This window comes from Nesoenas mayeri (genome assembly GCF_963082525.1).
Source record: "Nesoenas mayeri genome assembly, chromosome: 4".
NCBI classification, from domain to species: Eukaryota; Metazoa; Chordata; class Aves; order Columbiformes; family Columbidae; genus Nesoenas; species Nesoenas mayeri.
This window is the reverse complement of record NC_137540.1, coordinates 21,878,824-21,895,661: the sequence shown is the minus strand read 5'-3', so window position 1 is coordinate 21,895,661 and position 16,838 is coordinate 21,878,824. Positions and strand designations below refer to the sequence as shown.

General features: G+C 40.0%; 1 protein-coding gene across 3 annotated transcripts in view; it reads left to right on the top strand.

The window, feature by feature from the left end:
- The window catches only part of NR3C2 (nuclear receptor subfamily 3 group C member 2), a gene marked incomplete at its 3' end in the record, with an annotated part of 201,279 nt that extends 192,414 nt beyond the window's left edge, over nucleotides 1-8,865 (top strand). For all 3 annotated transcript variants that reach the window (XM_080343531.1, XM_080343532.1, XM_080343530.1), the window contains 2 exons: nucleotides 70-227; nucleotides 8,710-8,865. In XM_080343531.1, coding sequence (XP_080199657.1) covers nucleotides 70-227; nucleotides 8,710-8,865 — 314 coding nt within the window. The remainder of the gene's footprint in view (nucleotides 1-69; nucleotides 228-8,709) is intronic.
- Between the last annotated feature and the right edge of the window lie 7,973 nt (nucleotides 8,866-16,838).

The following is a 16,838-nucleotide window of genomic DNA, read 5'->3' as shown; positions in this document are numbered from 1 at the left end:
TTAAATATGCGCATCGAAAGCATAAGCAATACAGTTAATATTAATATAAGACTGTCTTTTCAATGACAGTTCCCAAGGATGGTCTCAAAAGCCAAGCTGCATTTGAAGAAATGAGGGCAAATTACATTAAAGAACTAAAGAAGATGGTAACTAAATGTCCAAGTAACTCTGGGCAAAGCTGGCAGAGATTCTACCAACTGACTAAACTCCTTGACTCCATGCATGATGTAAGTATAACTCCTCAGGGAGTGCAGACAAGTTAAGCAAAAATCTCTTCGTTAAAGTGAACCAGTAGTCTTTAATTGTGTTAACTAACAGGAAGAAAAAAAAATAAGTTCTTTTTAAAGGAACATCTGAGAGAAGTTGTTAGCAGATGAATTTAAGGACAGTTGCCAAGTAAAATAAGAAAATGCAGATCATTAAGGGCTGGGTTCTGCTGCCTTCTCCTGTGTTAAATAGTAATGTGTTCAATGATTCACTGGAGGTCAGTAGAGCTATTGGTGGGGTCAGAGGCTCTTCAGCAGGAGAAATGATGTGACCTGTGACCCAAAGTCAGGCACAGAACGAGTGTGTCACGCAGAGTTGTCACGCAGGTCGCTTCTCAATGAAAGATTCTGGAGTAGCGTGTCACACATCTAATGTGCTCAATGTGCTGATAAAAGTTGAATTAATTTGATGATCTTTGACAGCTGGGATTCTAGTGATGACTTTAAAAGATGTATTAAGTCTTTGGAGCCATCTTGGGTATTTGAAGCTTTGTTTTGAGTTTTCAAGTGCAAGGTTCACTGTATTGTTTGGTTATTTTTACTGCCCTGTCTCATTCCAGTGTGAGGGTGTGTTTTACAGGCATCAGATGTGATGAATGACAAGGGAAACTTAAAGTTTAGTCCCAAAACACCCAGGCTGTTGGCGCCTCAGCCCAGGGTGATGCTGAAGGATTGTGGTGGGTGCACAGGACCAGCTCAGAAGAGATATCCGTAATATTGAGCTGTTCAGTTGAGAGCATCCCAGTTCTAGACAGTAAGATGGTGTAAGTGCAGAGACTTACCTCTCCAGATGCTTTCAACTTTGGGGTTCCCACAGGGGAAGCCAGTGACCCAGCTGTAATAGTCTCCCTAGGCTGAGGGGTTTTTCCCGGTGCCCCCCAAGAGAGCCCTGGGCGCTGTCCTCTCTGAGGCTGCAGCGAGGGACAAGGGACGAGTGACAGCAAGAGCGACCTTTAGCGGTGTTTGGGTACACGCGAGGAGGGGTCCCATGAGCAGAGGATGAAGCCCAGCAGCACGAGCTCATCACCTCCCAGTAAAAACTGGGGAACTGCAGTAAAGGAAAAAAGCTGCCCTACTCCATCCTGGGTGGGCAGGGAGGTGACTTTGCTGCATGAAGAACATACAGCACTTGTTTTCAGAGCCTGCATATAAAGGTACTTCTTTGTACTTGACTTAAATTTCTTTTTTTTGTACAGTTCAGTGCAGTGCACTTCAGGTCAAATCTGTAGAAGTGCCTGAGGTCTGTTTACAGAATGTACATATGGAATTATTTTTCAAATATTGTTCTGTTGTTCATTAAAACATTGCAAATCTTAGTGGGAGGCAGGGAGAGTATTATTAGTGCTCCAGTGATAGCTCGTTCTTCAGAGATCGGGTTTCACTCGCTCCCTGCCAGCAAAGGAAGTTGTAGTGTTTGAGTGGAAAGAAAGGGGACGGGTGATAATATCATTTGCAAGATACTCACTTCTGAACCTCAGGGCAGCATAACAAACCCCTGCATTCAAGTTGTATTCTAATCCTCTTCAGAATAGGCAGCATCTGTGATTTGTTATTGAAATGGGTGTGTTTGTGTGGTTAAGGTGACAGGCTGACAGACTCGCACTTACCGCGAAAGCTACCATGTCCTACAGACATTTTCCAAAACACAGTGTCAGCCACTGGGAGCTGAACTAACTGGAGAAGCAGACTGCTCTTGAGTTTTATTTCATTTTTAATTAAGCTATTTTTACATTACTTTTGTTTTAATAGAGCACTTTCTTACAAAGGACTTTTTAAAGAAAGTCCCATTGTCAGCATTCTCAGTTGAAAAGGCCAGTTGTCTGCACAACAGTGCTTCCTTTCAGGGACGTTATTGGAGACTTGTTCAACAAAGGCACTTGTTTATTTTTTTTCTCTTAAACTGATTTTTCGCTTTTTGGTTTTTGAAATCCACCAGAATAAATTTAGAGCGGTGATAATATTAACGAGAAGTGAGAATTACTCCTCTCCCCACACCGCCTGTTAGTGCAGAATTTCTCCATTCTATCAATGGAAATGCAAATTTTCTGCTCACTTCCTTAGTATAGGAAGAACACTTTTTCAGCTGTCCCCTATGCATTTTTAACTTACTCCATTACCACTTTAGAGGATCAGAATATATTTGATGCTGAGCATTCTTAACCGGAGCTAAAGCCCCACATTTACATGCTGCTGTAGCCACAGCGTTGGCATTTACAGCACAAGCCCAAAGGGACTGGTGCAGAATTCACAGTTATCCAGTCTTCCCGCAACCTCCAGGTTTTCCATCAGAGCAAAGCAGCATCTCACTATTTGTGGAGTTTGCTTTACCTGGGCGTAGCGGTAAACAATGAAAGAATACTGCTCCTTTGCACATTCACACTTCCTTTCATCGACCTCATTTTTAAATAGTCTTTTGAAGGACTATGTGAAACCGCATGGGAATCTCAAATTATGTTCTGCTTGGCTTATATAAGAGGAAGAAAAAAAAAAAAACCCAAACAAGATGGTTTTACATTGCTCAGTGTACTAAATCATTCATCCACATAGTGAACGTATGTGCCAGGTAAAAAAGTGCCGAGGTGAGGAAAAAAAGAAATTTTCAAGAAGGCCAGGTCGGCACTTAAGTATTTGGAAAAAATCAGCAACTTTATTTAATGATCCATAAAGCATCAAAGCACCAAAAGCGCAACAGAAGAATGAGAGACCAAACCCCATCCTGAGCAGACAAGATAATTACAGTTTCATGCACTTGCCTGCGCACACCTGCACTTGGCCTTGGGAGCGTGTCTGCCTGGCCCTGCCCCCTGCGCCAAAATGCTCTTTATTTGCGTGACGCTGTGTGGAAGCAGCGGTTGCTGACAGGCTCAGCCCGCTGGTACCGGTGCCCTTCCTCTGCCCCGGCGCAAGGCGACAGAGATGAGCAGGTTGTTGCCATTTCCTCGCTGTTGTGCCGTGGCTCAGCCCTGCTTGTATGGATGGCCCCCAGCGTGGGTATCTTCTGGTTCTGTAATCGACGTATTTCCTTCTTGTAGGGATTGTGTTTCTGCTGTTGTGGCCGGCCCGAGTGCATCATTTCACGAAGCAGGGCGGTGTGTGTTGAGAACCACGGCGTAGCAGGGGCAACCAACCTCTCTACTCAGGACATAAACTTTTCGATCTTGTGCCCGTGAATGGCCATGGGTGATTCAGGGAGAGATGCATGTGCAGCACTTGGATGTAGGTGAACTGCGCTTGTGTGATCAGACAAACGGCACGCAGGAACATTAGAAACAGATGTACTGCACATGGTATCAAAAACTCCATTTGGATCCTCCTCAACATCTCCTGTTGGGTTTGGCAGGAGGGGTTGTATCTTGCATGGCAAGCCTCATTTCATATAGAGCGTATAGTGTACGGTTAGGCGGTTTGCAGAACAAAAGCTGAATTTGGTTTCAATCTGGCTGATACTAAACAGACTTTGAGTTAAGAGGGCTTTTGTTTCGATGCCATGACATTAAACTCTAATGTGAACCTTCCCCTTGTCTTGGCAAGGCAGAGCACCGCGCTGTCATTTGCTTGTTGATATTTTCTGCCAAACGCAAATAAATTCTTTAAGGCTCATGCTGCTGAATAATTAATTTTTTATGGTTCCTGAAGGGAATACTTTATAGCTGAGATGGATCTTTCCATAGGCTGAGAGCGCCAGGATCACACTCGCTGAAAAAGCTGACAGTGGGAAGCAGGGCACAGCTCCTCTGGGGGCAGGTTTGCGTGGCTCGCTGCAGTGGATCCAAATGTGTCTCTGCAGGTGCTTAATCCCACAAATACGAAGCTGCAGATGAGCCCCATAGCTGTTGCTGACACCTTTGGGTGCACTTGCTTCTGCTACCGATCTGCCAAAGTTTTGTCCCACATCTGATGTGCTGTTTGGAGCCTTGTTTATTCCCAGAGCAGGCATTTTCCATGTTGACTCAGAGGCGAGATCCAGTCCCTGCTCCCAGGGTGGCCCCTGCAGAAGCAGCAGCGATGTCAGAGTGTGCACCGGTGTGTGTTGCAGCAGCCAATACACATCTGTCACGGGAGAGGTTGATTCCCAGCTCCCTAACGTAGACAGGGGCTACTCTGAGGGTTGTCAGTTGCATTTCTTCCTTCTTTATGTTAATAGGTGTTTGTTGGAGGGAGACGGAACCTCCCTCCTGCCAACAGAAGAGCAAAGGAGGCTTGGCCCAAATTTAGCCTGGCCAAGGGCTGAGGATTCTTCATTGGTGTGTGATCCTGTGGGTTTACATGTGTCCTCCAAGCACACAAAATGAGTCCAGCTCAGGTTCCTACATGTCATGCCCAGGTGTTAAGTGCTGTGGTTTTGGTGCGTGGATGTTTATGAAGAAAACCTGAAGAAATGATTGTGGTTCCTTATTAAATAAAGGCACCTGTCCAGGCAGAACTAGGTTCCACATTTGCTGTGGTCAGATACTCTTAGTGCCTAATCCACATGCATTTTATCCACCTTTCACTACTTGCTAGTGTGAGCTAAACAGACTGCATGGGTGTATTGAGAGATTTCATCCCTTGGACTTACCTCATTTTTCCCCTCTGTGAGAAGTTTTAACTCTTTGGGTTAGTGTTCAAGACTAGGAGTCAGCTACTTGGACACTTACATTTTTCACAGTCATAGCTGTAGCTAATAACAGCAAGAAATTACTCAGCATTGTGTTGTTACCCTACTGCTGTCTTAATTGCTGTCTCAGTAGGTTTAATTGGAAATATGCTGCTGCTGGAGAAGTGACTGTGGACATCCATACCACACTTGGTGATTGTGAGAGATTCTGAAGTCAGAAAACTGACTGAACATAGAAATGTGCACCCTCGCAAATGAAACAGTTGTTACTGTTTCTGGAAATACCAAGGGCATGGTGAGATTGCCAAACTAAAATCAATTCTTTTTGCTGTAAAAATTCTGCAAGTGCTTGAAGGTCACTGTTAACTGTATGAACTTCAAGGACTTTACATTAAAGGATTCATTTGTTTAATTATGAAGAACATTATGTGTGAAAAAGTCCATTTTATGGAACCCTCACCCTAATAACAGAAAATTATGTTTGATTAATACTCCTATTTCTCAGAGGTGCTTAATACAGCATATAATGCAAAGATTAAGTAAAAATCTCAGAATTATTAAGACTACTGTAGCAATGAAAATGTTTAAATGCAGTATATTTGATCTAGAAAACTCATAAGACCAATCTAGAGGTGCTAGGTAACTTGTGTTATTTTACTATTTTAGAGACCACTTGTAACCAGCAGTACATCAGCTGCTGTCACTGCAGTGCCAGAGCTTGTCTGTTACAAAAGAAAGCAAGCCTTTTCATTTCTTCACTGATGAGGGAATTTCTCTTTTAAAGCAAAAGGTTAGATGAATTATTTACCTGCTATAAATCAAAACTACATCAGATGAATCCTGCTTGGGATGCAAAAGCAAGTACTGAAATTTCAAAACTAACATTGCCCGTGGAACCTGAATTTTTTTATCCCTTCAGTGCATCTCCACGCTAAGGCTGCTGGGCTGGGAGTGGAATCATACCATTTAAAATGTATGAGAACATGACTGCAGAAAAGAGCACTGCTTGTGGCTTAGTGCTCGGTCTTGCAGCCTTCGCTAGATGACCTGATCGTATAGTTTACCTTTTAGTGCCTCTGAGCTGGCCTTTGATTCTCCCACATTCATTCCTCTTTGTTTTCAATTAGTGCTAGAGATACTTCCCCAAGCCCAAAAAGCCACCCAGTTTTTAAGGCTGCCAGTTAAAAAGGTCCTGGCCATAGTGTGCATCCTAATACTCCTGTTTTCTTCAAGTGGTTGATTATTGTCAAGTATGTCAAGCTGGTAACTTTGCTTAAGAAAAGAAACAGAGGAACAAAAAGTGTAGCAGACTAAATAGGCATAGAATGTGTATTATCCATAAGGCTCCAAACCCAAGTATTACATGATGGCGGAGTTCTAGGTATTTTCTTTTAAACTACTGTGTAAACCTCACCATTCTCTGTGCCAGTGCTCACAATGTGCTGTGGTACGACAGTGTCCCTGATCAGACTCCAGTTTTCCCCTGCGGGACTGCTGGCTCATTTATTGTATAGAATAAATGATGCTCTCTTCATGAATGTTATTTTCATTTCTCTTTAGTCCACAAATTCACCAGGCATACATATATACTTGATACTACTAAAAGCTTGCTAAGAAGGCAGAATTAATAGTTTCCACATAGGCTTTTCTGCGACAACTGTCTCAGTGCATTCAGAGGTTTCACAGGAGTGTGAAGAGGCAAGAATTGGCTTGAATTTCACAGGTGAGCTGTCAGCACAGGGAGGGTGACTGGCAAAGTGGTGACCCCAGTCCCCTCACATTTGGTCACGTGAAACAACTTGTGTTCACGTTTAAGAAGGGCAGCACATTCACTGGGTCATTATTAAGGTGCATGGCTTGATTTCCCAAAGTGATGGCTTGTGGTGACACAGGCAGGGAGGAGATAGTGGCTGTTAAACCATCTCCTTCACTTTGGTCTTGTGTATGTTTGGAGTATTTTGGGCATAGAGTATTTGCAGAAACAACCTACTGCTATTGGGTAAAGTAAACCTGTCAACATCAGCATTTTTTTCCTTTGAAAACCAAATTATGTCTATGCTACTTATTTAGCATGCATCTGTTTAATTAATTAGCATTGGCTCGTGACATGCCAGATCACTGGGAATGAACTAAGCGACAGCAAACAGGCTGGTGTCGTGCTCAGTAGCAGAAAATCGTGTGGTTGAGTGATCCCAGCACTTCTCTGTGTTGTTCATAAATTGCTTGTGTTTGCAAGAAGAGCTGTGAAAGTCCTGCAAACAGGTAATAAGGTGTGGTGCTACTGGAGGGTAGTCTGTTGCTGCCTCTGTTTTTTTTAATTTCCTTTTCCACCTTGCGGAAGTTTAGTTTTATTACTCTAACATGGCCTTTACTGCATAGTGCAACGCTTTATGTTAAGAATTGAAATGACAAACCAACTTGATAAACTAGACAAGCAAAAAGGGCTTTAGTCCTTTGCAAGGCCAAAAGGCACCAAAATTAAGCACTGTATAACTTCTGAGTTTTAAAAGAGCAGAGGCTGTTGTTTTTCTTAATTCTCACAACACAGTGATTTGGTGAACTGCAGTGGAGAGGGGTGTGCAGACTGGAACCTGGACACGCTGCACTCACGAGTGCCTCAAAAGTTGAGTTGCCTCTGTCTCGACTGACTTGTGCGTTTCTTGAACAAACCACTACAAGGAGCCCAATGTGTAAGGCTTTAGGAGATTAATTTAGATCACACTAGTCAAAAAAAGTCTAGTTTTGAAATAGTACTATCTTACTACTAAAGATGACGAATAAGTGCCTGTAGGTTGAGTCATGAGATTGCTTTGCCATACTTTTATCATTAAAATAGAAGTAATTCCCTGGGCTGTGATGCTGGAAAAGGTCTTTGTATCTTCATGGTTCTCATGCTCTACTGGCATGTTGTCTTATAGCAAAGGTAAGCTGCAGTTTGCAATTTTGTGTGGAGGAAAATAGCACAAAACAAGAGACAAAATACTCAAAAGCCAATAATGTTCATTGTTGTGTGGTTAAGTTTCCTGTAATGTGTAGATCAAAATGAAGCTCTGTAACAGACAAATGAGAAGAACAGAAGGTGAGACAAGGTCCAATTCAGACTAAATTTATTAGTGCTTTCAAGACACATGGTATTTTTTGTATACACCAAAAATCTGATGGTACCTTGAGACCATTTAGTACTTTAGCTTGTGTTCCTGTTGACATCCTTTCTTAGGATTACAAAATGGCTGTCAGGCACCATTTGGGAGAAGTAGTTTGGGATGTATTAAAAAAATGTATTTATATATAAATAGAAATGCTGTATCAGATTATCAATTTCATAAAGACTGTGAAGCTATAAGACCTGAAATGCTCCAGTGTGACCTAGCATTCATGTTGTTCAGCTAAAAACATCAGCTGCTCAGGCAGTTGTAGGTTGTGGGCCCTGGAGAGTGCACTGAACTAAATAATGTGATTTAATGAACATGTATCCAGCTGAAATTTAGAGATACAATAGTTTATCGCTTATCTTTTTGCTCTGAGCTGAAGGTTTTATTTTCATAGACATTGAGTACCTGTAGTTTTCATGGCAGCCAGTTGCCTGTTAGTGAAATGAAAAGTGTAGTTCTGCTGAAAAATCAAATCTGAGGCATTTTGTTTTTTTCTAGTTAGCTGATTTTTAACCAGTTAAGTAGCACTTTGGAATGTGAGGTCTTTTGTTTGCTCTTTTAACCCTTGCAAATGGACTGCCAAGTCTGAGTGAGATGCCCTTTCTTGGTGATAATCCATCATTATCTGTAAACTGTAGTTTGCATGTGAAATTCTCAGTGTTTTTCCTAAAAAGTGTTTCTTTCTCTGTTTCAGCTTGTTAGTGACTTATTGGAATTCTGTTTCTACACCTTTCGAGAGTCTCAGGCACTGAAAGTAGAGTTTCCAGCCATGCTGGTGGAAATCATCAGTGACCAGCTACCAAAGGTGGAATCTGGGAATGCCAAGCCCCTGTACTTTCACAGGAAGTGATAGAAAATGTCTTAAATGGAAGAACTTTGCCTTAAGTTTCCCTGTGTTATTCCACACCCATGAAGGACTCAAGAAACCATATTTTAAACATGCTATCTACACTTGTTCAGCAGTCTCTGCATAGTCTAAAATCATGTGAAGGGTTTGGGGAATGGAAAAAGGGTTGACTTGGATTTGGCAAGACCTAGATGTTCGGAAATTACCCCATAACCCTCAAACATTTAGAAAATGTTCCTGTTCCTCTGGATGAAAAGCCATATCTAGTCAATAACTCTTTGATTTTGATATTTTAACAGATGGAGTTTTAAATATGCCATGTAGTTTCTGGTATTGTTTGCTTGTTTTAAAAGGGTTCAAGAACTAATGAGAACTTTTTAAAGCTTACCCTTGGTTTGCACATAAAACGTAAAGTCAATATGGGGCATTAATATTCTTTTCTTGTAAAAAAAAATAAACAACAAAAGCTATATATATACACACATATATACACACAGACACACACACACAAACAAACCCTAACGTGTAAAGTAATAACAGAACATTTGGTGTGGAATACTCTGTTATCCCCACCTGTGGCATTTGTTATCCCATGTTATCCCCTCATAGATGATATGATATACACTGTGTTAAGTGTCCATTTACTATTTAATTAAAAAGGATGAGATGTGAAAACAAATGCCCTGGTATCAATTTATAGTATCTATTGTGCTGGCTTTACAAATAATTTTTTGCAGTCTTTTGCTGTACTGTACATTGCTGTATGTATAAATTGTGAAAGACCTGAAATAAGGTGTAAGGAACTTTTGTAAATGAGACAAAAAATCTTTAATGGTTAATAGGATGAATGGGAAAGTATTTTTGAAAGAACTCTATTTTGCTGGAGACTATTTAAGTACTATCTTTGTCTAAACAAACAAGGTAATTTTTTTGTAAAGTGAAATGTTCTGCATGCATAATGAACCGTTTACAGTGTATTTAAGAAAGGGAAAGCTGTGCCTTTTTTAGCATCATATCTAATTTACCATCCTACAGTCTCTGTTGTAAATAACCACACTTAACCTTTTCAGTTGTATTTAAGACTTTCTGTTTTCCTCTATCTTTTTTTCTCCCTTTTGTCTCGCTTGCAAGCATACGTGACCTGAGCACATCTTAGAAATCCTGCTTCATATTTCTGTAGGAAACTACACTATGTTGTGTTGGCCACTTTACGAAGGTTTCATTTAACAAGACAAATTACAGTTTCTCCAAAGCTTTTGCCAGCTTAATGATGTAGTGAGTTCTTGCCCTCTATTCCCCTTCTCTCTCAGGGGAACCGGGGTGAATAAGATGTTGAATGATTTTTCTTCTTTTATTAAGTTTCCCAGATTGTTTGTTTTTCCTTTGAGTACTGGATACGTAAAACATCTTTAAAGGTCAGATTATTATTTCAGATGGGGAGAGCAATTTCTGATTCTGATGAAGGGAACATGCAGATCATTACAGTAAGTATATTGAACAGCTTTGTACTGGTGCGAAGAAGGATGGTAAGGTACTGATGAAGGGGCAGATTAGCCAAGTAGAATTTTTAGTGATAAACCGTAGGTAATTTTGTAAGCATTTTTGTAATAATCAGAATACATCTGAAAAGACAAATAGTTCACACAAGGAGTTCAACGCAGTTGGTCTGATTTTGTCTCAAAAAAGTTTTCTCTAGAATAAGACTGCAAAGAAAAACTTTTTGAGGTGATTTTCATAATTTCACAATTTCTAAGCAAATACAGAATTTTGGAGTAGAAGAGAGGACAGGTGAACTTTTCTGAGGCTCAGCTGTTGCTACCGTATGCTCAAGTAAGTAGAACAGTTTTTCAGAGTCCTAATCTCTAGTGTTCTCTCTGGGTGCCACTGGTGTTTTTGAGCTCTAGTTTGTCCCTTGGCCGATCAGAATGTAGCATTTCTTTCAAATGGTGGTCGAATTAAGAATTCTGCGCCCTTTTGGACTCCAAATTTTGAGGTGCGCTTTGGTGCACTGAAGACAGTCAGTGCTACTTGTCTTTTTAAATGACACCTGCCTTATGCAATGGATAATCTGTAAAGACTGTATTCAGAGAGGTTTTTTATATATAAATATATACATACATATATTATTTGCATTTTGGAAGTCTAATTCATAGGCAGATCTTTAAATACTGACCTGCACAGCAATATGAAAGCCAAACTTCCAATGTTAGATACACAGCATGCAGACTGGTTGTTTACAGTAAAGAAACAGTCATACATTCATCTTTTCATTTACATTTCTTTTTAAGTCTAAAATAGAAAATTTTAAAGCCAGGTTCTGGGTGAATACAGTCTGCAGCAGCTTTTTATATTAACAAAGTTACTGCCTCCTTTTCTGTCTCAGAGTAACTTTGCTTGATTGAAATAGCAAAGCCATATTCTACACTTCACTGTTAAATGCCTGTCCCAGTCCAAATTGTTGTCTGTTTGCTCCTATTTTTGTACCTTATTACTTTTAATCTTGGTTTGGTACAATTCATAATTCACAGAAACTTCATATAATTAAACACACTAAATTAGTTTTAAAAAGCAATTTATATCTTTATGCAAAAACGTATGTCTGTCTTTGCAAACAACTGTAAGCAGATTATAATAAATCCTTTACTTTAATCACCTGTTGTTTATGAAACCATTCATTGATGATTATTTTTTGCTAGAGATCATTGAAGTAATAGATACAATTGGATATAGATGTTGTAAGAGGCAGTATTCTCTTACCAAGGACACCTAAGCAGAATAGCCATCACTTTTTTAATCTACACCTGTGTACAGCAAAAAAAACCCACAAGCTTCGTTTTTAGCTACTGGGAAGTTACGTTCTTTTGGATTTGTTTAGAATGAAATAGGCATTTGTCTCCTGCAAAATACAAGACAAACTAAACCATCTTTTAGAAGTGGGCTTCTGTTCATTGAGCTACGTTATTTTGTTGTAAGAAGGAACGGGGATATACAGCAAGAGCATTGTATACACAGTTAAACATGTAAAATAGCATTAGTGTACTGCAGTGGGTATTTCAGGAATACTACACATCATGCAACTGAACAGTTGCGCAAAATAAAATAGAAGAGACTAAAGTTTGCAATATCAAAATCCTATTAAAAAGATACTTTACAATCAATAATGCAAAAAGCTAATTCACAGGGTGGTGTTTTTCACTGACTTGTTTAAACATTTATGAAATTAAACAATTCTACAGTTAATGCACTTTTAATTGTTTATTAAAGATTTGACTTTTTCTTTTTTTAGAGCAATGTTTTCAGCTGGAGGTCAATGACTTGGTAAGAGAGACAGCAGTTCTGAGGCCAGGAAGCTCAGAGGAATGTTTAAGAATTCTTGGAGTTTAAATAGATTCCTGGATGAAAAATAAAAGCAGCCAGCAGTATGGTGTAAACAGTAAAATCTATGCATAATGATGCATTTATAATTAGGGGTTTGCTTCTGTATGTTTAAAGCTTTTTAAATAAATAGAATATATTGTTTGGTCTTTATGTTAATGTCTGCAAGTACCTATTTTTCTTTTCCTCTTTTTTTTTCTCTTTTTTTTTATACAAATTGTACAAATATGAATTAATATGAATTAAACTGGTTTGATTGCAAGGATTTCTTGCATTTTAATCTCAGATAGCTGCTGGTGCAGTGATATCCTTAGAGAAAAGCTTCTGTGCATCTAGAAACAATATTAAACAACATAAAGTAAGTAACAATGCAATATAACATCTTTCTTCATACATCTAGCTCTTGGGGTTTATCGAGCTCTATTAATTTGGATGATGCAGCACATATGGTGGCTTCAGCCAGAGAGCAGCTCCTTATGCCACAGGATGAAGAGGAGTTTGGGTGACTTACAGGGATAAAGGTGTTTGCCAAAGGACGCGCTGACACTGCTGCATCTCACTCAAAAGAACAAACCCAGCAACCGCCAAGAGCTGGGCAAGTCTGGCTTCCAGTTTCAGGTAATGGAGAGCTGCTGTACCCATTGGCCAAAGTTAAAATTTCTCCTGGGAAACAGAGATATTCACTGTTTTGCATACATCAGGTTTCCCCAGTGACTAAATCAAACTGCATTCTCAGGGCCAGGTCTTTTCCAATTACAGTAAGAAAGTTAGAAGGGGAAATGAAACTCTTGCTATCCTGTTTTTTTCTGTGCGCTATCTATCTCAAGTATTTACTGCTAAGTTCTGGATGAAGCTATTAATAGGTCTGTGGTGTAAGCCTCGATTTAATTGCATTTTTTTTTTCTTTAAGAACAAGTTACACAAACTTTTTATTGCCAAAAAATTGCACCTGCCTTCTGTTTGCTGAATTGTCAAAAGGAAAGAATAGTAGAGGATCAGCAGTGTTAAGAAAAATTTCCCATCTGCTTAGAAGCAGATGTATCTGTCATATGCTGTTCTAGAATTAAGAAAATGCTATCACTACTTAAAAACCTAACAAACTTGTAATCTGACCTCAAGCTGGGACACTGCTTTCTTTCAGGTATCTACAGAGAACGGGAGTTTATGATGAGTACATTACTGAGCTAGAAAGGCATGAAAAAAAAAAGTCCTTTCATTTCAAAGATTTTGCTAGGTAAAACATGCCACAGTATACGGTTTTCAAACGATTGTTTTAATTGTAGCTGTCGATAGGATGAAGTTTCTTTGCTCCTTACCTGTGGTTCCTTCAAGTACAGATGAGGGCACACTGTTGAACTCCGATGTAGAAAACGATGTCCAAGGCATATTTAGCGTAAAAGGTGAAGACTTTCAGTTAAACTGTGTTTAGTGCTGGTGCATTTGCACAAACCCACGGTCAGCAAACGATGGACTCTTTAGGTTGCAAACAAGGTAAGAATTGTGAAATGGGTTAAGATAAGAAGGAACAGAGCATTGAGAAAGGCAAGTTTCTCCCTGAGTCCTTTCCATGATAAAATTACAGAGGCTCAGCTACCAAAAGCTGTAAGCAATGTAGCAGAACACTTATTTTCATTACAGAGCAGATAAATCAGTCAATGAGATTTTTCATTCAATTTCAATGAAAGACAGGGCATCAGAAGGAAACCTGCCATGAAGATCTGATGAGAGAGTGATTAACAACATTCAGCAGCCTGAAAATCCCTGGGTTTTTCACCCAGCAGAGTGAACATGCTGCCCAGCCAAGCGCAGAGCTGCACCCTGTCCAGTGACTAAGACTGTAAATTTCTACTGATCCGAGCCAGTCAGGAGTCTCAGCTTTTCCATTAATTATTCAGCAAATACACATGCGACCTTAATCCCCGGGCTGAAGGATTCAATCCCTGGCCCCACAGTGATGGCAAAGCAAATGTACTTTTACATAAAAAGCACAACATAGTGTTGTGTTTGTTGGTTCCCCCCCAGCCCTGCAATTTGCTGTCTGATTTCCAGCCTGTGTCACGCATCCACTACCAGGAATCTCAGCTTTTTTAAAACTGACAAGTACCTGACTCTGTGTGGAGTCACCTGCACCTGGGAAAGGGAACCCAGCTGGAGGGTTAAGATGAACCTGTGCCCCCAGCTGTGACACTGTGACACAAGAGCAGGTCCCTGTGAGGTCCCTTCACAGGCTCTCTCCACAACGGATTCCCTTTTCCTCCTTCCTAGGGGATCTGATCTGGCTCAGCTTACACCACTGCCTGTAGACAACATCCAGGACATGAGAAAGTTTGGATTAGTGTTACCTCTGCCCACTGTATCACTGCCCAGTAGAAAAGTTTTATTCTTTGGGTTCTGTGTGGCTCCAGAAGTACCAGGAATCTCAAAACATCTCACTTAAAGGCAAATAGGGTCACAGGACTGAAGAGACACACCAAGTCTTTTATTCTTCTACATATCTGCTTAAAAGAAAAAAGAAAACCACCCCAGAGCTAGACCTGAGAAATACGTGGAGAATTTTTAAAGACAGCAGCCCAGAACAAGATCAAACATGCACTGCACGTTTAATACAACAACAAAACAAATGCAAGTGACTTACAAAGCTTGTGTCAAGGTATCAGAGCTTTGCTATCTGACAAGCCAGCATACCTGACTGCCACACCTATGAGGCTAATACCAAAGATTTACATTCTCTCTTTTCATTCAACATTTTTACCAGGCAGTAGCCATGAAAACAATCTGGCCACACAAACACCCTGCTGCCTCCAGAATGACTCTTTAAATCCATAAACAAGTTGTGGTCCCAGGCAACACAAGACTCAGCCACAGCAGTGCCTTGCGACCTGAACAAATCAGAGCAAGGAGACCTGCCCCCTGTTGCTGTATGCATTGGTGCAGCTATTTTCTTAATCTTTAATCCAAGGAGCAAATTAAAAAACTTGATGTTCACAGAAGTCAAAAAGTCATCTCCTGTGCTTGGGTCACTAAGCCACTATGCCAAGACAAGACAAGACCTGCCTAAAAGCGACACAGCGGCGAGTCACTGCTCAGCTACCATGAGAATACACTGAATGAAGCTCCTCCAAGTGATGCGGTTTAGTGCTGGAGAGCTGTGCTGACTTGGCCCACCATTGCTCCATCTGGAAATGATTTGTGCACACTCCAGTGGTCTGGGCAAAGGAACAAAATAATGGTGTGGAGTTAAATTCTAACAAAGCCATCCCAACCTTAAGGCAGCATTAACCATTCACTGGGTTACTAATCACATTAGTTAGAAAAACACGCAAGCTAAGTATATCTGCAGTAAATTACTCAAAATCCATGGAGTCCAATTTAACAAGTGAGCCTGTATTAGCATGTCATCCTGTCATTTTTTCCTGCATCCTCTCCACCACCTCCTAGAGGATCTGTCTTGAAGGAGAGAAAAATACAAAGATGAGTGATAAACTGATAAACTGCACGTAACTTTTCTTTTTAATCACAAGGCACAGATTTCTACACCACAAGATGTCTGAAAGCTTTTTCTATGACCACAGTTAGCTCTCTCACTACACAAATAGTTCTACAAATTATGAGACAGCTACTTGAGGACTCTGATACTATGAAGTACCATCAACACCTTACAATCAACAATTATAGGGAAGGAAGAACATGAAGTTTAAGGAGAAGCTAGACAGACATCAGATAAAATGCAGGATGCCTACAGGATGCACAAGGATCACAGCCAGAGATTCCCTTTTCCATTTGGCTCAAGCTTCTAGAGTTGTCTATTTAAGTGAGTAAAGTTCCCCATCCATTTTAGAGCCTGTTTGTGGCTGACTGCGTACAGCTGCCAATAATTATTTCACATCATAACTTACAGAACCAGATCAAAACATTCTCCAACTTAGGAATGACTTAGGTCAAATAGCACATAACATTTTATTTCATTTACAGTGATATTTCTGAGTAGCAAAGGAACCATGACATATAGGAGCCTGTAATAAAAGTTCATGTGTCTTACCTTTATAAAATAAATGAAATCAAACACACAACACAAACGAATGTGTTCTTCTTTGAAGAGATTTGAAAAATGTCATGTCTCGATACCTATTATTTCACTTACCAGTGTCTGTTCCACTTTGAAATATAATTTAATTATCAGCATGATAGCTTTTTTTTATCCAACAGTATTTTCCAAACTCACATAACATGCTGTTAAAAATGCTGGTTATGGATGCATCATGTCCAGGACATTAAGTTTATAAAAATCATCTTCAACTGATAGTTGAGTCACAACTAAATATTTGACTTAAAATGCTAGTTATCTTGCAAACCACTACTGCTCTTTAGAATTGAAAACCATCCTATTAAAAAAATTATCACTTCATCCCCCTTCTCGACCCCCACCCATTCCAACACTTAAAGAATCTTTTTTTTTGTAATTCATATTTGGCATCATAATGTCTTCATACAGATTTAGGATCTTCAACCCATAGTCAGGCTCTTTGTTGATTAAAAACAGTCACAAAAGTAGAGAGAAGTGACTATAACAAAAATCCATGGATACCATGTACACCTTCTTG